Here is a 21,567-nt window from a genome sequence, read left to right on the forward strand (position 1 = left end):
TCGAGTGGGACTTGTCAGTCTTTGCAGCTCACCTGGCCTGTGGCTCTGAGCTGGGCAGCACGACTTCTTGAGTCATGAGAACTCAGTCTTACCGCCGAATGTTCCCTTGGCCCAAGCCCACAAGCAGACCTTGCCAGGCTCCTGGCCTTGGCTCTACAGTCACCTGGGCTTGCTGGTGCCCATCTTGGGACAAGAGGAAAAGGTGGCTGTAATGGTGCAGGTGGCAGCATGAGGCAAGCAGTCCAGGGCGAGGACACAGTGGCAGTGAACTGCCCAGATGAGAAGACCGATGGAGGTGGGGAGAGTTGCACTGGCAAGGTGTCAGCCACACATGAACCCCCAGGACTGGCTGGGTAGTCAGGCGCAAGTGTTTGTAGAGTCAGTCGGGCGCAAGTGTTTGTAGAGTTGGCAAGATGTCTTTCTAGCATGGCCGAGGGTCTGTTGATGTCAGAGTCCCATAATTTTGGGACTGTGTAAAAAAGATTGCACCTCTTTCCAGGAAGGCTGAACAGGCTGAAGAAAGGGGGACCATACGCAGAGCCCACAGTCTTGCTTGACTGTCCCTTCCCTAGTCTGTGAGTCTGCTCCCAGCACTGCCTCTGTCTGCTCTGTGCTACTATTGGGCGGCCCCTGAGCCTGAGTGACGATGGAGACTCTGGAGCCATGGCGGCTCATGGCTGGGAGCCCACACCTGGTGACACCTTCTTTGTAGATTTACCGTGCGCTGGAGAAAGGCATGAGAATGGGTGCAGGTGGAGAGCTGAAATCAACCCCTTTTCAGGAACCCCCTCCTGGGATCACAGCTCCAGGCTGCTCTTTGGGGGCCGAGCCCTCGCCCCTGGAAGGTCTCGCTCTCCTATGTGTTGAGCCATTTCGGATGCATAGACATCCTAGCAGCCGCCCGTAAGTACAGCCGGTGGCGTGACCGAGCCTTGAGACTTCCACAAGCCCTGCCTCTGCCCACACCCTTCCAGCCAGGTGCAGGCAGGCTGCCGCGGAGTGATAAAGGGGCAGAAATAGTAAATCCTAAAGACCCAGTTTGGGAAATGGAGCTGTAAGAAAACCAAGAGGGACCCTCGCCTGGCAGTGCTGCTTCAGACATTCACTTCCTCAGAAAAAACGCAGCTCCTTGGGCTTGCATTTGCAACGGAAGTGGGCAGGGGATCACCCCTCTGGCCCTCCAGGAAAGGAACAATGTCATTTTCCTGATGCCGTGTCTGTCTCCATCTAAGTGAATGCTCTAGCAGGTTGAATCTGGAGCAGTGACCCGGCCCGCCGTTCCTCGCTGGTCCACTAGGTGGCCCTTGGCACTCTCGGATGTCTGCGGAGCGAGCAGACAGGTGAACGAATCTCATTGGCTCTCAGCGGGCGTGATGCCACCGGGCAGCTCTTTTTAAGAGAAAAACCCAGGAGCGGGTGGAACAGCGACCCCTGAGCAGTGCGGTCCGAGCGAGCCCAGCAGAACCGAGCTGCAGGATCCCAGCTGCTGACTTGACAGTCGACATGAGTGAGGTGAGTGGGGCCTCCACGGGCCGAGAGAGAGGGCTTCCCCCGGGCTGCAGTGCAGGGTCAGTCTTGGAGATCCAGAAAGGGTTTCCCAGAGAGGCTGAGAATAAATGAGTCTTGCGGCTCTCGGCTTTGCGGGTGAGGATGCTCTGGACCTCTTGGCTGGAAGGACAAGTGCAGAGGCTGGTGAAGTCTGCAACTTTGTGAGTTAGCCCTGGGCAGAGAAAGGCCTCGGTGGCTTGTGTGGGGTTGGTGGCTTTGGAAAGAGCTCAGGAGAGAAAGCCAGTGGTGACCAGTTTTGCCAGGGCAAGTGCCTATCAGAGTGTGGGTGGAGAGGCAGGGGGTGGGCAAGTGACCTGCAGGACTCACTTCTGTAGTTGCTCGGGGCTGTGGAACACACACACACACACACACACACACACACACACACACACACACACGCTGTATGGGCCAGAAGAACATGCATGTGGGTCTGTAGCCCGACTGTGGAGGAGGCTCCTGCAACGGGGCCGAACTGGAGTTCTGAACCAAAAGCGCCTTCTCTGAATACGTTTGGTGGGGGCAAGCTGACAGCTCATGGGTTAAAAAAACAAAACTAAAACATAAACTCACTCCTTTCACACGAGGTGGATTTGGCCATGTGCAACACGTCTCTCACTTGGCTCTTTCATCGAGCCAAGTCCGTTTTCCTTTCTGTGGGATGACACTTAAACAATGACTTTCCGAGATTTTTTCATCTTCTTGCTCTTGTGTGTGTTTATGTATGTGTGTGTTTAACAGATGGGTAATCTTTTTTTGGAAGTCTGGGGTAAAATTAACAACTTCAGAAACAAAACGCTTTCTCCTGGCTCTTCTCTCTCCTGGCAATGGGTGACTTTTGATATAACATGACAGGCAGAAGGGCAAAGCATTAGAAAATTCAGCAACAGGGCTTGGAAAGGATCTAAGGGCTTGAGACCAAGGACAGGGCGGAGTATGGGGTTCAAGGTGTGGTCCCCCAAGCACACCGCCAGCAGTCACTGGTCTGGGCGCCCAGCACGGCTTTCTCATCCTATTCTTGATCCTTGTAGGAATCCTATTGTAATCCCTCCCATGGACAGATGAAGGAATTGGGGCTCCGAGGAGGGAACTTTAGGGTTCAGGGTCAGCAGCAGTGGGCGGCCGAGCCTGAACTCTGTTGCTGAGTTCACTGCCACCGGTAGATTATGGTGTCTAAATGCACTTGGGACTCTGAGCATCTGGGTCTTAGGAAGGGGGCAGTGAGGCAGACAGTGCAGTGAGGATGAGGCCACCATTTCCCGCACTCCTGGGAGAGGGGCTTCCTGCTGGGGTTACACAGAGAGATCTCGGAACTTGGCGAGCTCCCCATAAGAAGGCGATGGCGTGTAGAGCTGCTTTCTTCCCTTTCCCATGTGCCAAGGCGTAGGGACCATCCTGGCGCGGGTGCCTTCACTGGTGTCCAGCAGTGACCCAGGGCGTTGCTTCAGCCACCCAGGGTGCTCAGCAGGCTCACTTGCCTGTGTTGGGGGTCTCCCTGAGGGCAGCCACCTCCCAGAGTTCAGCCCAGGATTAGGGCTCCCACCCCATCCATCTTCCTTGTTCCTGCAGAGCCTGTAATTAGGACAGCCCTGCTCCCTCTCTGCCAGGTCCACCCAGGCTGCTCCTTGCAGGACTTCCCAGGGCAGGGAGCATCTCAAGGGTGGGTGAAAGCCCAGGAAGGCAGTCCTGCTCCTGGGCTCACAACACCCCTCCCACCTCACCTCACATCACAGGCCCCTTTTCTGCGACAACAGCGTGGTGGCCTCTCCTGGCTGGTCTCCAAGTTCCTGGGTGAGCAAGAATGTGTTCCTTTGATGAAAACTCAAATCTGCTTAAATCCTTTATTAAAGTGAAACAGAGGTGCCTTTCTAGGGGAGAGCGCAGGTGTACCCTCCCTCCCTCCTAAAAAAAGCTCTCAGTAGGTGGGGGCAATTAAGTGAGCTTTGCACTTCCAGTAACTCCTCAGCAGGACAGCCAGGGCTGATTGCCTGGGGAACATAGCAGCAATAGGTTTTGTAGTAGTTCGGAATTCAGTCGGGTCTAAAAGCTAATTCCTGCTTCAGCCAAGGGCTCAGGACTCCTGGGTCATCCTGCCTTGGGGTGGACTCTGCTTCTGGGTCTTCTAATCTTTGTGGGTCAGAAGAACAGCAGGCTTGAACTGGTAACTGCACAAGGCACTGTCTTCTTTGGGAGAAATGACAGGATGAAAAGATCAACTCGAGTAGAGTGAGGAAAGTCAAGTCCAAATGTAGGGCACTGTGAGCGCCTGGAGGTGGGTGTGCGGGGGTGTGGAATCTACATCTCAGTGTGAAAGTGTGTCAGGTGTGCCTGGAGCGATCCACAAGATGAACCGGAGGACAACTCAGCAGGTCTTGAGAATCTCAGCTGGCTCAGAGACCCAAGCACATAGGCCCAGGCTGACAAAGCGCATCCTCGCCTCTTTCTTTGAACTTGCTATGTGTGCGCACATACACGCATACACACATCTCAGGAGCCACTTAATCTGCTCCAGGTTGTCACTGAGGTGTCTGTCATTGAGTGGCTTTCCAAGCTGCCCATTGGAGCAAGACGATATGGCACAAAAGGCACATTCAGGAAAGGGGGATTGATGTGAGGCAAACACTCCCTTTGCCCTGCTTGGAAAGTGGGTGGGGGTGGGTGGGGGCCATGCCCACTTGCATAATGCCCTAATGGACATCTGTCAGACCTGAGGTCCCTCTGGGAGAAGCCACCCCTTGCCAAGTCTCACTGTTTTGGGGGTCCCCTCTTGCTTTGACCACCTCAGTGTCACAATTGTGGTCCACGAACCCTAGTGTTGGCCACAGTGACATGACTGTGTCTGTGGCAGCTGAAGGTGTGGCTTGCACAACATGGAGGACACTGAAGGGCAAATCTTTAGACACAAACGTCCATCCTGAGAATCTACTGTTGTATACTGAGGGAACCCAGGGATCTCAGAGGGCAGGAGTGAGGGAGGCCTTTGACTCTGGAGACTGGGAAGCTGTGTGCACTTTAGTCTTAAGGTGCGAATGTAGAAAAAACATAAGCATGTTGGGGTGGGGTGGGGCTCAGAAGCATTCATTGGTCAGAAAGCATTGTGCATATTGGCTATTGGTGTGTGGCTAACGCAGTAACCCAGGGCAGAGGTGGGTCCTAAAGCCAGACAGACCGCAGATGCAAATCAGTATAGTTTTGTGAGTCTCAAGATGCACGAATGAGAGCAAGCACAGTCAAGTCTGTGAGAAGTTGCTAGGTTTGTAAGGAGCTGTGCGGTTTGGAGCAGGTGTCAAGCCAGAGAATCCGAGGATAACTTCATAAAATGTGGAGTTTGTAACTGGCCCCAAAGGCCTGACAACAGCAGATCCAGCGAGAGCTCCAAATGAAAATGCATTTTAAACTTCATCTGGAGATGCACCTGCAGTGGAGATACAGGATTCAATGAGATCTACTTGGTTTTGCTGGCCTGTGCAGTAACAGATGCTCTCGGCTTTCACTGCGGGTAGTACAGTACAGACAGGCGCCAGTGACGACGCTGACTCTGCGAGGTCCCGACTGTGCTTGGAAGTGTGATTCCTGAGCTGGGATGGCAGTGGGCTAGCGTCAAGTCCCTGATCCCACATGTTGATCACCAGTGCTGGGTGGTTTAAAAAAGAAACTACTGTTCTCTTTTGAATTCTCAGGATGACAGAATGCAAAAGAAGTGAAATACATGACTCATAGTTGATTTCATGAAAGGTTTAGTGGAAGAATGTGCTCAAGATGAGAAGAAAGACCTTGAGTATATGACGGGTGGATTCTTGGTGTAATTAAGAAAAAAATCCACCCTACTCTCTGTTTTTAAGTTGTGTTGTGTTGTTGTCCTAAAGGTAACACAGCCAGTCTGTCCATTGTGAGTCCATCTGCTGGACACAAGGAGAGAATTCAAACAGGAGTGAGTTCATAAGTTCATTTGAGGATGGCTTGCTGGAAAGGGTTTCTGTTGAGTCAAGAAGGCTTCCTAATGGTATGCCGAGAACTTGGTTGGGTATATTTTGTTCGGGCTGATTTTAAATACAAAGCATAAGGTTCAAGACAATGTTGAAGTGTCGTAGGTTGCCTGTCCCTGGTTGGAAGTGCCTTACTTAGGCTCTCACCTTCCAGACAGAAACAGTCCTATATTCTCCCCAAGGCCCGGCCCCTGGCTGGGCTCTCGGCTGAAGTCAGGTTCCTAAATGAGTGTGGATTTACTGGGTGACATGCTCAGTGGACTAGGTGCCCTCTTTCCTGAGGCAACAGATCTGGGTTGCTTTGGGAAGGACAAGTCCTTTAGTTCCAGTTTGAATCTCGCAGTCCACCTGAGTGGGAAATAGGGGTGTTGGGACAGATGTAGAAGGAATGCTCTCGTGGCGGTAAAATAAAAGGAGGAAAAATGGTAAAAAGACTCTCAACAGAAAGAACTCTTGGCACCTGGGGAAATGTCACGTCATGAGAGCTGTGCGGGAGGCGTGCGGTTCTTACAGCCTGTATGTCTCTGCTGAGCGTGGCCCCCTGCCAGTGGGCTCTGTGTGGTCAAGCACCATAGGCTGTTGCCAGGCCAAGGAAGAAGCTGAGCAGCTGTTTCGTAAGAGAACCCCTGGTGCCACATCACAGCCAGCCCTGCCTATGTGGCTGAGGGTAGAACACACAGGTTGCAGACAGCACCTCGCGTGTAAGCACTTCAGTCGGCATTAAAGCAGCACAACGCCGCGGTGTGGATAGACCAATTGCATTATTGTTTATGTCCATGTCCCTATCGAACACCAGTCTTGGTTTCTTTTAATGATGGAAACTTTTACTTAGTGAAACACTAGACCTGCGACTCTAAAGTAAATTAAAAATATGCTATTGCAAGATTTAAGAAAGAAGCGAAGGGGGTTATGGCATGGGGGGGTCTCATATTCTTAGAATTGTATCTATGAATGACATGACATCTCTTTGCGGTAATAAAAATACTTGCACCTGTGTACTGACAGGAATGGCCAAGGTACATCTTGTCAGAAAAAAAATACTAAAAAAGAATAAATGACCAGGTTATTTTTATTAATATTAATTATAATTTTAAGTCAACATCTTAACATTGTAAGATCAGTGACTAATGATGTGTATGCTATTAATCAGGTTTGAAATCGGAACAAATGACAGTTCCCACCCAGATGGGGATTGGTTCCAGTTTGCTGTCTGGGGACGCTGGCCCGTGGTGTGTCCAGTACTGCCCAGGCTAATGGCGACTCTACTCCCCTATCGCCCCCAAGAAAAAAGTCACCTCCTGTTCTTTTTCTGATCCTTTAAATGCAGGGAAATGGGAACAACAAACATGGGGACAGGTGCTTCATCCCTCATCAGGTCAAGTCTGTCAGTACCTTCACTGGCCCAAGCTTGTCAACTCAGCACCCGTTTCTGTTGGTCCGATGTCCATTTTACATGGACAGTTCAGCACCAGCCCTGCACTCCGGCATCAGCCAGTCGGCATCAGCCAGTTCTCTCGTTGTCTGCTCCCCACACCTATCCTTGAATTTGTGCTTCAGAATCTCATTGGATTCCTTCTCATCCTTTCTGAAAGGAGACAACTTGCCTATGCTTATAATTTCTCGGTAGGATAATCTATCACTCACCAAATGCCATTATTTTGTATTTCGGTCTTTACCTGCCACCTAGTCAGAAGAAGGAAGGCAAATTAGTCGTCGTGTGTGAAGGGAGTCGCCACAGCAGCAGATCCCCCGCCGGGGGAGGATGCTGAAAATGTGTCCTGATCACTCAGACCACATAGAAACCGGGAGCTCCCTCTGTGTGAGGACTCCGCCCTTGGTTCTCTGACAGGCAGAGATGTTGGCCAGACCTAGGTAGCTCCAGTCACACCCAAGTTCATCTCAAAAGCAGGAGTACTATTTTGAATATTTATTTGAATATTGAGTACTATTATTGCAATGGATTGTAAGGCCTGTGCTGGGAGGCAGCAGGTGACGGCTTAGGGACCCACACGGGAGATCCTGATAGTTCCTGTCTATTTGGGAAGTGACTCAGCAGATGGAAGACCTCTGTCTCCCTCTCTGCTTTTTAAACACATTGAACAATAAAACAAATAGAATGAGGGAAAGATGAAATGAACTCTAGATTTAGCTATCTTGCTGGTGATAGTGGCTTCATTAAGCCTAACCAAAATTTCAAGGCACGACACATACTTCTGAAAGTTCATTGTTAATGAGTATGGAACTCTATAATTGGGTGATTGCTTCTGTAACTGCTCTTTTTGAGTGTAACTTGAGGGCTGCAGTGATTCACTGTGCATGGGTGCTCATGAAGATATTGTAACGGAAAAAGGCATAGTTAGCTCTTCCATTTTCTGCTTGTTGCTCGTGCTGACAGGACCAGGGTTAGTTCAATCTGGGTTTTATGCTGAAATTTTAAACTTTTTCTGTGGTTAAAAACAGATGTGAAATTAATGACCTAAACCATGTCTAAGTGTTCAATTCAGTCGCATCTTGTGAAGCCAGAGCTCTGGAACCTGTTCATCTCGCAAAGCTGAAACTCTATACCCATTACATCCCACCCCCTGCTCTTCCTCTCCTAGCTTCTTGGAGCTCCTTTTTGCTTTGTGTCTTTATGAATTTGACGTTTGTGAATACCTTGTACAGATGGACTAACACAGCATTTGCATTTTTTTGTGATTGGCTTATCTCACTTGGCTTCAAGATTCATCCTTGTGCTGTGAGACTGCGTAGGATGTGATAAGAGCCGTTTACCTACTGCGGGAATGGTGGTATGGTTAAAGGTACGCTGTGCAATCGGCAAATCCTCTTATCGGAACTGCCATGCAGTGCTGGGTGATGTTCTGTGAACAACTCAACAGGGAGGTGCTGGGGCGTGTGTGCCCACGGAGTTGGGTGTGCTTCCCCAACCACTGGTTCCCTTCCCAAATGCCTGTAAGTGCCAGGGCTGGCCTAGGCCGAAGCTGGGAGCTTGGAATTCCATCTCGGCCTTCCGTGGGGCTGTCAGGGACTCAGTTACTTGAGCTATCACCTGCCTCCTGCTAGAGTGTACATTCACAGAAAGCTGGAGTCAGGAGAGAGGCCAGGGCCCAAACGTAGGCATGCCTCGATGGAATGCATGTCTCCTCAGCAGTATCCTAACCTGTACGCTAAACTCTGGCCGCACGGGGAGGACTTTATCCAAACTCATCTTAGACGTTCAGCAGACAGAAAGTCTCAAGTTCTAGCTCATCGCTGTATGCATATGCGTGACAGGGAGCATCTTACACCACCAGGGAGGTCCCTCACAGGGCATCAGTATCATCTTCTGCGGCTGTGCTTGCCCTGCCAGTGGGTTACAGTTAGCCCAGCCAAGGACCACTGAACTCGACCAAGCCTGGCATTTCTGTAGCCCCACTTAGAATTCAGGGAACTGAAGGGGACATAATGGCTATTTCTCTGAAAGTAGTTATTGTAAAATAGCCTAAGTGCCCCAAGATTGGTCTTGCTGGAAATCGCAGAGCTTCTTGAGAGAGAGAAAGAAAAAAAGAAAGCAGAAAAGAAACAAAATTGGCTCTCATTTCCACACTCCCTGTCTTATTGGCTTTTTCATTTTCTGTCATCTTCTAGATACAACCCAATTTCTTCTCCATTTGTCCCAGTTCCACTTAGGACTTTGACAAGAAATCCATTAAAAACAAAATTGTCCTGAGTATTTCTCTGAATACGAGCAAAAGGAGAACAATGGCCGAAATCTCAGCAGAGCCGATCTTTCCTTGAGTGAGTCTTCACCTCTGTTTAGGGGACAGCCCTCGCTCTGTGCCAGTCGCACATGGAGAAGGTGGCCAGGGTCTGAGTCACCAGTTTGTGAGCGCCTCATAAAGTCCTTAGCTGACCTTGTTGTCTTCTCTGTTGCCTGGTTGACTCAGGGACTGAGTTTATATCAACCACCTCTGTGTTTTACTTAGTCCCCAAAGCTATATTTGAATAAGAATACTTTGAATGCCTGAGTGCAAATCTACTAGAAAACATTTGCCTAGGGAATGGGATCCTGGCATTGTGGTGCAGTGGGTCAAGCTACTGCTGGACGTCCACTTCCCATACAGGAGTTCCTGCGTTTGAATCTCATCTAAGTTTCTGAACCAGCTTCCTGCTAAGACAGCAGGTGAGGGTTCCTGCCACCCACATGCCACTCAAATGGAGTTTCCAGTTCCTGGTATTGGCTTATCCCAGCCCTGCCTGCGGTGGACAATGAACCAATAGATAGAAGATACTTCTGTTTCATTTTTATTGCCTTTTAAATAAATACATTAATTTCAAGACAACAAAAATCCATTACACATATAATGAGCAACACATTTTTTTCTTTCTTTTCAGATTTCTTTTTGTCTTCTAGATTGCCAAATTTTAAGAGAGACTACACACAAGAAGGGTTCTTCACAAAGTTTGTGGAAAATATGTACTATCAAAAAAAAAAAAAAAAAAACAAACCCTGTACATGGCTTTCACTCTTTTTTGCTTAGCTTTTGGAAAGAGTTTACTTGTTGTAAATGCAGAGTGACACACACACAGAGGGACAAAGAGCAAAAGATCTCTTATCTGCTGAATCATTCCCCAGATGGCTGCAATGGCTAGGGCTGAGGTCAGGGTTGACCTTGGTCTCCCACACGGGTGACAGAGCCCAGGTCCTGGGGCCACACTCCCAGGGGCATTGATGAGGGCCTGGATCAGCAGTGCAGCAGCTTGGGCTTGCTCCAATGTGGGACACTGCTGTCATAAACAGTATTTTTCTGACCCGTGGATTTCAAAGTTTCTTAATAAATGTAGCTTTTTATTTTTTTAAAAAAGATTTATTTTTTATTGGAAAGGCGGATATACAGAGAGGGGAGACAGAGAGGAAGATCTTCTGTCTGATGATTCACTCCCCATGTGAGCACAACGGCCAATCCTATGCCGATCCGAAGCCAGGTGCCTCTCCTGGGTCTCCCATGCGGGTGCAGGGTCCCAAAGCTTTGGGCCGTCCTCGACTGCTTTCCTGGGCCACAGGCGGGAGCTGGAAGGGAAGCGGGGCTGCTGGGATTAGAACCGGCGCCCATATGGGATCCCGGGCGTGCAAGGCGAGAACCTTAACCACTGTGCCATTGTGCAGGTCCCAACAAATGTAGCTTTTTAATTTCATCGTTCCTTGAAATGTTTTGAAGTTCGCTGATATCTTGTACCAATTCACCTTCCCAACATGTAGTATTGAGCTTGCAGTGACAGAGATTTCAGTATGTGTTGGACCTGTTGTTCAGTGGCTATACAGGATGTGGTTCTTATCTCTCAGAGCTTACAGGCCAGTGCGAGGGAAAGCCCATGAAATTCATACTGCTATATGTCCATGCAGAACAGGTCTATACTCTGATAAACTGACCACTGGGAAAGCACTGGGGGATTCACCACTGAGTAGGCTTGGGGATGGGAGGAGAAGGAAGGCACAGGGAAACTTCCCCATAAGCATCAATGCTTGCGCAAGTAGAGACTCTGTGAGTGGCTGAAGAATTAACACAATAGTCACGGATTGGTTGTAGAAATAAAACATTCCGGAGTCGGAGTCTGGCAGTATGGCACAGCTAGTTAAGCCACTGCTTGCTGTGACGACATTCTGTGTCGGCCTTCAAGTTTAGAGCCTCAGCTGCTCCAGTTCTGATGCAGCTCCCTGATAACGCACCTAGGAAGGCAGCAGGAGATGGCTCAAGTGCTTGGGCTTCCGCCACCCATGGGAGAAACCTGGATGGGGAAGCAGACTCCTGGTGCTGGCCCAGAAAGCGAATCAGTAGAGAGAAGGACGAATCCCCCCACCTTTCAAATAAATAAAAATCATCTTAAAAATAAAACTTTTTGGAGAAGTGAGCAATCTTCAAGTTCAACACAGCTGTTTCAATGTTGGACTGTTAATTTTTAATTCCTGCCTAGTGTTAAAATTATTTTAAGCATGTCAGATATTTTTCTGTATTTATCAATTGATATTCGGTCCCCGTTGACCTACCCTTTTTATCTGTTTATTTGTTTTCAACTGGAAAGGCAGATATGCAGAGAGGAGACACAGAAAGAAAGATCTTCTGTCCATTGGTTCACTCCCCAAGTGGTTGTAATGGCCAGAGCTGAGCCGATTTGAAGCCAGGAGCCAGAGGCCTCTTCCAGGAGTCCCATGTGGTGCAGGGTCCTAAGGCTTTGAGTCATCCTCTACTGCCTTCTCAGGCCACAAACAGGGAGCTGGATGAGGAGCAGCTGGGACATAAATTGATGCCCATACAGGATCCCTGTGGATGCAAGACGAGGGTTTAGCAACTAGGCTATCACGCTGGGCCTGACCTTTTCTTCATTTCTTTAAAAGTGTTAGATGAAAAAAAAAAAAAAGTCCTCTTCATTCCTCTAGGAGTGGTTTACATGAGGACAGCACACATTTTTTAAAGATTTATTTATTTTTATTCCAAAGTCAGATATATATATATACAGAGAGGAGGAGAGACAGAGAGAAATACCTTCCATCTGATGATTCATTCCCCGAGTGACTGCAACGTCCAGTGCTGTGCCAATCCAAAGCCAGGAGCTCAGATCTTCTGGGCCTCCCACACACGGGAGTCCCATGCAGGTGCAGGGTCCCAAGGCTTTGAGCCGTCCTCCATTGCTTTCCCAAGCCACAGCAGGGAGCCGGATGGGAAGTGGAGCTGCCGGGATTAGAACCAGCGACCATATGGGATTCCGGTACGTTCAAGGCAAGGACTTCAGCCATTAGGCCATGGCACCGGGCCCCATTTTACAAATTTTTGAATTTTCTGAGTTCTAATGGTGAGCCACACGTGTGAGTTGAGTGGTGCCTGGGAGGCGCTGGTTGTGAGAATGCCGTGTTGGGCCTTAGCAGAGCTTCGAGCACTCCCCCTGTTTCAGAGCTGCTGCTGCTCTCCCCACCATCACTGTGATTTTCTCCTCTTTGGGGTTGGTTCCAGGATGGGCTCATTCCCACTTTCTTAGCTCTGTTCTCATATATGCACAAGTCCTGTCAAAATATCTAGATAGTACGGTGTCACATCTCAGATATTATTTCTGGCAATGTTCTATACCTTGGAAATGTGCGCTATTTTATCTCTTCTGGAAGAAAATGTCTTAAAATAGAGGTAGCAATTTGTCAGGCACCTCTCTCAAATACCTCCTTTAAGTTCATTGTTGTTTGCCTTAGTTCATCTGGGTTTCATCTTTCCCATCTTCAAAGAGGATTTGTTTCGTGGTGGGGGCTATTATATAAGTCTCAAGCTCATAATTTTTTGATGGACTTTTTGTGCAGGGCCAGTTTTGTCTGGAATTCCTTTGAGATTTCCCCAGCAATTGGATTCTGGATGAGGAGCTTGAATTTTTACACAACCAAAATACAAATGCAGCCTAATGGGATTGTCGGGCTGAGAGCAGTGTCCTCAGGGGACTGCGTTCTCACGCCTGACATCCCTTTAGTATTGCAGCAGACATTCAGGGTGAGAAAGGAGGCAATTTATGAATATGCACCTGTTCCCCGAGCCTTCCCCTCCATCTGTTCTGGGCCTCAACGTCTCTGGAAGTGATAGGTTCATAACTCGGAGTTGCAACATCCCGGAAAGGTGCAGCAGGCGGTGTGGGCTAGATTGGTGACAATATGTGGGGCCCAATGCAAGGCAGGGCTGGTGCAGTGGCTCAGTGGGCTGACCTTCTGCCTGCAGCACCAGCATCCCTTATGGATGCCAGTTCTAGTCCCAGTTGCTCCACTTCCAATCTAGATTCCTGCATATGACCTGGGAACGCAGCAGAGAATGGTTCAAGTCCTTGGGCCCGTTCACCCATGCGGGAGGTCTGGGAGAAGGTCCTGGCTTCTGGTTTCTGATTCCCACAGCTGTGAGCATCATGACCATGGGGAATGAACCAGCAAGCTGAAGGTCTCTGTGTCTCTTCTTCTCCCTGCAAATCTGCCTTTCAAATAAAAATAAATAAATTTAACAAAACATGGTGACCCTACTGAAACATTGTGAACATTTTAATGCAATGACGACTAAATGTTAGACCAAGTTTAATTTCTGTCAGTGAAGGCTTAGGTGAACACCAGGCCTCCTGATCTAGGTAAAGGCGTGGGCCACTCGCTGCTTCTTAAAGAAGGGAGAACATGGAGCAGAAATGACAGAGCTGATGACATGTGATGCCACTGTCCTTGGCACATGTCGGCGTGACTGCTCCATCCTCCAAGCCGAGGCTTTTGGAGTGGCCCAAGGCTGACCCTCAAGGATGGGGCTGAGGGCCTTCCCCTAGATCGGATGGGGCTTTCTACCCAGTGGTGGACAGGTAGTGTGGAGAAAGATATGGGCTTGTTCACTGGTCAGCTGGGTGGCCTGAAGGATGGCTTTGATGGCAAAGTAATAAAATTGCTCCAAAATACTTGGAGTGTGTGCACACACATGTGTGTAGATGTATGTACATGAATGACCATATGTGCCTATTTACATGTGTGTCTGTTTACACGTATGTACATGAATGACCGTATGTGTGAGTGTGTGCGTGTGTATGTGTGCATGTGTGTGTCTATTTATGTGGGAATGTGTGTATGTGCATGTGAGAGCATTTGTCTGTAGAGTGTGTTTACGTATGTTTGAAGGCCATATGTATGTACTAATTACTAGCCACAATGTGAAGATTTCTCCAAGTCCCAATGTGACTTGTCTTTCCTAAATGTTGTTGTCCATTCAGAGGGCTTGCCACAGCCCATCTGGTCCTAAGGCTGCTCCTGCTGCCAAACCCTCTGTTCCTTACCTTCTCTTCCCAAATGCCCAGCGTGCAGGGAATTGGGGACACAGAGTGCAGAGGAATCAGGTCTGTTTAGTTTGAGAGACATTTTGACACAGTGGCCTTGGGAAGCCATGCAGTTTTCCTGAATGTGGGATCCTCAGAGATGTCCAGCAATGGATGACCTGCGCTTGGCCCAGTCCTTGGAAGATGACCTTTAGCTATCTTAGAATGGGGCTTCTATTTCTAAAGTTAAGTTGGTCTGTACTTCCAAGAGCTCTGAAAATGGAAGATGGACCGGATCTCTTTTGGGAAGGAGGCACAGCTGTCGCATAGGGTTGGCAGCTGTGGATGTGTGTATGTGGGTGGGTGGGCACACTCATTTACGTAGCTGATACAACACCTCCTCATCCTGTGGCTTTGGCTCTGTTTTCTAATATTTGAGGTGTGGTACTTTCAGAGCCGTGACAGCCTGATCTAGAATACTGTAGACCTCTTGCTTCAATGTTACACAACCTTAGACTTCCATCATTTTCTGAAGCTATTTTTATTTCAGTTGAGTGGGGATTAAAAAAAACACTTGGCTGTTTCTTGATTTCCACAAAAGAAAGTCTCTGCTATGGAGGTTCAAACAGTTCCCTTGGGGAGACGCACACTTGGCAGCACCCGGGGCTGCTTACACATCTGTATTTCATCACAAGCAGGCATTGTGCCAAGTCTGGGTGTCAGGAAGAGTCTAAGAAACCAAATGTTCATGCGGGAGAGCAAGTCAAGGTGACCAGGGAGTGGATCCCCAAGTGAGAGCTTTTTATCAAGGTCTAAGAGCCCTGTTCTCGCAGGTGCACGAGACATCTGTCAGCAAAGCTGGTGCTGGAGTGGATGCTGGGTGCAGAGGAGGCAATATCCTTGTGAAACGTGGGTAGCCCATTTCTCACCTCCAGTAGTACTAATGTTTCCACATGCGAAATGTTGTGTGATGTCACACATTTCCACCATGCTGTTTTGAGATCAGGCAAGGCAGGAGGAGTGAGACTCACGCTAACCAGATGGGCTGCCATGTCTGTACCATTAGTGGTGTGAGGCACCGTCAAAGTCAAGACTTGTCTTCTGAACCAAAGTCTTCCTCTGTTGACTGGTGAGACCAAGGGAGGGGTAGGTGCACAGACTTCCAAACCAGTCAAGGCATGGTTGAAACTGCATGCTCCTCTCTTGCAGTCGTTGAACAACCGCCCAAGTGTTCCCGAGTCTCTAGCTTTTGGCCACTCAGTTGGAACAAAGATAGTGCCGTCCTCACTGAGCTGTTTCTGTGGGCATGTTTAGCTATGGCTGCTGTGACTGCTGGCATTGTATACTGGCTCCTTGGGGGGTGAGTTTGGTTCAGTTTGGAGGCGTCATCTACTCACTCAGCCCTGAGTACAGACTGTTGTTGGTTGGCAAACAATTTGGCTGGCATCCTTTCTTCTCTTGCACACATATTTTTGTTGTTCACTTAGTGGGGAAGCTGAGTGCAGCTAAAGATTGTGATTGACACAAACGTGTTGGGCTGGTGTGGCCCTGGTGAGGGCTTATCAGTGTCCTAGATGGGGAGGTCCTTGTCCGTAGGCCTTGGTTTTATTACTGTCAACTTGGCATTTTACCAGCTGATTTGGGCGAAGGGACAGAGGGATCAAGGCTAGTGTCAGAGGCAAAATGAAAGAAAAGATGTGTCTTCTGATGTGGCCAGCTTCTGTAATCTGAGGTGACCACATGTGACAGTGAGGGAAATTTAGTTTGGCTACTGCTGGGGTCTACGGAGAGGGTTGTAAGTGGGTTCCTCTCCAGTTACCTGGCCTCTCAGACGTGTCAAAATCTGAAGGTTGGGTCAGAGGCAGACGCATAGTGATGGATGCATGGAGTTCCTCCCACTTCTGCTCACCTTCTTCCTCTGACTGTCAGCAAATGATAGTCTACTGATGTGTGACAAACACAGAGCACAGATGAGAAGTCCAGAAACTTCAACTAAAACTTACCATTTGCCAGGGACTTTTGGTGGGTTAGGTAAGATGCCAGGTAAGGCATCTGCATCCCACAGGAGATGCCACCTGCATGTGGGTCCTGGTTCTATTTCCAGTTCCAACTTTCTGCTTATGAGCAACTGGGAGGCAGCAGATGATGACTCAGATACCAACTTGGGATTCACTTTCCAGCTCCTGGCTTCAGCACGGCCCACTGTTGGCCAGTGTGAGCATTTGGGAAAGTGAACCAGCAGATGGAAGTGTTAGCTATCCATCCATCTACCTGCTTCGTTTTTTCTTTCTCTTTCTGCCTCTCAAGTAAGTTTTTTTTGAAAGAAATATGTCTATTTATTTGAAAGACAGAGAGAGAAAGAGAGAAAGAGAGAAAGAGAGAGAGAGATCTTCCATTTGTTGGTTCACTTCTCAAATGGCCACAATGGTCAGAGCTGAAAAGATCCATAGCCAAGAGCCAGAAGGTTTGTCAGGGTCTCCTACATGCATCCAGGGACCCAAGCACTTGGACACTGCTTTCCCAGGTACAATAGCAGGAGCTGGATCAGAAGTGGAGCAGCCAGAGCTCAAACTGGCACCTCTTTGGGATGCCAACATGACAGGCAGAGGCCAGACTCAATGTGCCAAAGCACTGGACCCAGGTCTTCATTTATTGTTTAAAGTTGGGTTTGTTGAGGCATAATTCATAAACTCTATTACATAGTTGATGACTTTCCACACATGTGATATCTTGTAACTGAAAAGCAGGTTCTCTGTCACCCTGTGGAGTCCCTTTGTGCTGATGGAGTCAGTCTTGCTGTCCAGGCTAGGTCTGAGATCACACATGCTTCAGCAGCTTGCCCCACAAAGCAGCCAGTCTGCTCACAGTGAAGGGATTTCCACTGCCTGGACAATAAGATGCTTTTAAATTTAAACCCTACACTGTAGCCAGTTTTAAATGGTGCTTTAGCATGAATAGCTCAAGCCCAGGCACTCTTGAGTTTGGATGAAGAATGCCTGCTATCATTATTGTTGAAAATACCATAAGTGTAAACACGCGTGTGCTCCATCCAAGCTGCCACACCATCCCTCCCCCAAACTCAGCAGCACAATGCATTGTGTATCCATCCTTTACCCTTCTGGCCACAAGGTCCAGTGTCACAAGGGAGGCTCAGAAGGCACAGGCTAACCTGGACGAATATCTTAAAGGTGTGTTTCTGCTGTAGGTGTGTTCTTTTTATGCCCTTGCAGAAGCAAAATACTGAATGTTGAGTCGTCGGAAGTCAGGGACTTTGTGTATTCGAAATGTCACAAAGCAAGCAAGCCACTGAAGTTCCTGGGCTCTGTCAATCCATACCCAGGAGTACAGACAACAGGAAGGGCCACCGGGGGGCACAGTCTAAGGCCCAGACTTTACGTGGATCTTCTCTGTCCTGTTCTTTCTTAAACACTCAACAAACATCCACTCTCTTACCCAAGGGGCCAATCAGCCAGGTTCCAGGGGAGGCACAGTTGTGGTCAGCTCTGACTACAGATGCGTGCCACCCATTCCTGCATCCCACAGCTGGGAAACCCTGGCTCTGGGCTGTTCTTTGTGTTTCTTGCCCATGAACAGTGTCCTGCCTCTCTGCGGGAGGCTTCAGCCCCTGTCTGGAGTCACTGACACCACTCAGGAAGGAAGGGGGAAGCACTGGAAGGCATGCCTTGGGGCCATGTCTGACTTTCTTTTTTGGGGTCCCCTTCTCCACCCACGTGGATACGACTGTCCTTTCACTGCTGCTAGCTGCACATGTGTGTGCGGCTCTGGGACTTTGCATTGGGGAGTACCACACGCGGGGTGGTTGAAGCATTTCTTCCCTCACGTTACTGGGGTCTTGGGAACTGGATCGCTGTGTCGGCAGGCCCGGCCCCTGCTGGGCTGTGAGGGAAAGGCTCTGTCTGGTCTCCTCTGAGCTTGTCCCTCTTCTCCCTGGCTGCACTTTCTCTCTTCCAATTGTTCCTTCAATTGTGTCCTGCTGGAGTAGGGTCCACCCTGTGACCTCCTTCTTCCTTGATGACCACTGTACAGCTTTGATCTCCAAAGATCTCATTCTTAAGGTCTGGGGTGAGAATTCCAACATGGGAACTTGGGGTCAGTCCATGATACTGCACGTGTCCTTGTGACGTAGGACCAACTACAAGGACCATCCATGACCTTCTGTGCTGTTGCTTTGCAGAGTTGACAGCACCACAATCATCAACGTGAATTGGATAGACGAAGCTCAATGGCATTGTGGGTTTGTACGAGACACCTAGATTTGAAGGCTGAGAGGGGTTTATTCCTCATAACTTCGGCAACACTGGTCAGGGATTTCACATCATCCAGTTGATGAAAGCAAAGGCTTCTCCCCAAACAGTTTTCCTCAGTTATGGCATATACCTGTTGTAAAATCATGTGTCTGGCATCTGGCCACTTTTGTAAAGCTCACGCTGGAATAGGTCCCCACTGACAACAAATCTAAAAGGACACCATCTGATATGTAAGCTTGGATTACTGTTTTTTCTTTTTTCTTGTGTGTATTTTTTTTGCCACAATCGTCTCCTACTTTCACAAAGGACTAACAATGTTCTTAAGAAAAAAAAAACACAGCACATAGAAGGCTTTCTCTTATTTATGTAAACTGGGTAGGTTTCACGTTTTCCATGATAAGGATTAAGAAGCCTAGAAGCTCTCCCCACCCCCACCCATCCTCCTTCCTTAACAGAAGGCTTGCTGAAGGTAGAAAATATACATTTGAAAACAGAACTATGGAATCAAGTATGAAATGGACTCCATTGAAACAAACTGTGCGTCTTTGGACATGCAAGTCCCTTCAGGAAACACAGCGGTGCTAATTATTCTTTCTGCCGGAAAGGTCAAGATGAAAATTCTGGAAATAGAACACAGAATCTGAGACAGGATGGCAGCCTGCAGGTCCGTCAGGGGCGAGGGTGAGGGTGCAGGAGGGCAGTTGGCTTGCTGTTCCCACTCGCATCATTTTTTTAAAGCCTATCAGGTAAAGCTTTCTTTTGACATTGATTTTTACACCCTCAGGGACTGAGTTGCTCGGTTTCGGGATGTTGCCAGGAGAACTAGAAAGGCAAGAGATGCCATTTCTTCTTCCTGTCTCTCATAACCTTGGCGTGAAACGCCCCCTTGGCTCTTCAGACACATTGGGCGCCTTTGATTCCAAAGGCGCTGCTCACCGCAGCCGGCATCCGATGTACAAGAGAAGCCGTTCGCCTGAGGACCATCAAGGCCCCAGGCAGTTATCCACCAGCTGCTGACCGGCTCACTTCTCTGAGCCATCACCCTTGGTTTGTGCTCCCCTGGCCATCGGAAATCCAATCACCCAAGACTCATGACTCATTGTCAATAAAACATTGACGATCTGACTGCAGACAGCAAGCCTTTCTGCTTCTTTATAAACGCGCTGATCAGAAGAAAGTGCCAAAGGCTTTTGGAGCAGATCTTCAGGGCTAGCTGGGGACGGTTCTCCATCTGATGTCTTTCCCTGGCAGTGAAATTGATGGTGCAGAGAATGCACAGGATTGCAGGCTCCACGGCCCCCCAGGGCCATATGCGGCAAAGATATGCAGATTTCTGTTTTTCCTCCTTTTATTTACGATTCATTGGAGGGCCTGCTTGTCACGTCGCTACCACTGCAGGGCAAACAAACAACCCTAAAACCGTTAAAAATGTGTCTATCCCCTTTCTGGATGCTAGCACACAGAAGGCGGACAGCACCATGGAGAGCAACAAGGAGAGCCGGGGAAGCAGTGGGGGCAGGTGGTCGCTGCCAGCAGCTCTCACAAGCAAGGGAGGCTGAACCTAGGAAAGAATGAGCCACAGCTTTTTCTTCTTTCCTTTTGAGAGCTGTGCAAGCTGGGTCTCTGACCGCAGGTCCCAATGTGCCGGGGCAGTCGCTTTGTTTTCTGCTGCCCCTCTGAGTTGGAAACCCACCACAATTGCAAGTTCTGCCTCCTCTGGATCCTTGGTTTCACCAGGGTACCTGGTTCACCGATGGCAAAAGGAAACAGTCATGGCATCTTGTCTGACGTGGCACCCACAACCTTCACTGTTCCTGTTTTGCATGTTGAAGAGGGTCCCTAATATGGATAATGTGCTAAAACAGATTTTTAAAATCTTTTTGTTTTATTTTTAATTCTTAGTGTTCCTTGTGCAGAGGCAGGGAGAGGCAGACTCCAGCAGCTGCTTAGGCCTGGTCAGGAGCTGAGCTGAGTTCCCAGAGAGCCAGAGGTCCTTGATTCCTGTCGTGTAGCCAGAGTCAAGTCCGTGCAAAGTCCTTCCCAGTTTTGGAGAACATCTGCTGGTTTCCTCTGCAATATCCAAGGCTGGGCCAGACTGCAGCCGAGAGCCACGCTCTAGTGTTCCATGCGTAGGCCAGGGACCCAAGTGTTTGGGTCATTTTCTGCTACCTTCCCAGGTGCATGAGCAGGGAGCTGGATCAGAAGTGAGCAGCCTGGGTTTGAACTGGCGCTCTGATGTATGATGCCACCACCACACGCAACGGCTTCACCTGCAGCATCATGATGCTGGCACTCAAGTAGGTCATTCTGAAGGGCATTTGTTTGTGTCCTAAGCAGCCAAGTTGTCATTCTATTTGAGATCACAAAGTGAAGCTGAAGACCGTATGCTATCTCATCAATTCCCTGTCAGGTTGAAAAAAAAAAACCCCTAAGGCTGAGGAGGGCCAACCCAGAACTGGGCAGTCCAAGAGGCTGATGTCTATTGGTGGAGGAAACCCAGGGCTGTCACGCTTCTGGACACTTGGATGGGAGTGGAAGAAGGTGTAGCATCTGTGGGCAGGCATTCCAATAGGAATGCTTTAGGAAGGAGGTTATTGGGGTGCGAGTGGGCCTGGAGAGGACTCAGAATGTGGGTGCTGAGAACAGTGATGGCAAGAATCAGGGCATGTTTCTACCAGGGGTGGAATAAAAAGACGCTCTGATGGCTTTGCTTTGGCTGTGGTTGAAACTGATGCTATTTGTGTAAATGTATCTATTTATTTAGCCTCAGTCATTCCTTTGCCCCAAGGAAGAGCATGCTATATCATAGGTGTCTTGACATCCGTTAGTGGCCATGCCAATCCATTCGCATTCTAGATCCACTGGAACATATTCAAGCCGACTTCTACTGGTAAGAAGTCATGAGATGCCGCATGCCTAAAATTCTCATGTGTATTTGTACTGGGATTTGTAGAAAATTCCAACAGTATATTTTCCTGAACTTT

The 21,567-nt window shown here is 48.9% G+C and overlaps 1 protein-coding gene across 1 annotated transcript in view; it reads left to right on the top strand.

Moving 5' to 3' along the window:
- Positions 1-1,409: 1,409 nt before the first annotated feature.
- The window catches only part of PCP4 (Purkinje cell protein 4), a 57,151-nt gene continuing 36,993 nt past the window's right edge, over positions 1,410-21,567 (top strand). Inside the window, exon 1 of the mRNA XM_040986582.1 lies at positions 1,410-1,512. Within this exon, the coding sequence (XP_040842516.1) occupies positions 1,504-1,512 (9 nt within the window). The 5' untranslated portion in view covers positions 1,410-1,503. The remainder of the gene's footprint in view (positions 1,513-21,567) is intronic.

This window comes from Ochotona curzoniae, unplaced genomic scaffold (genome assembly GCF_017591425.1).
Source record: "Ochotona curzoniae isolate NIBS_2020 unplaced genomic scaffold, NIBS_Ocur_1.0 contig_4516, whole genome shotgun sequence".
Lineage (NCBI taxonomy): Eukaryota > Metazoa > Chordata > Mammalia > Lagomorpha > Ochotonidae > Ochotona > Ochotona curzoniae.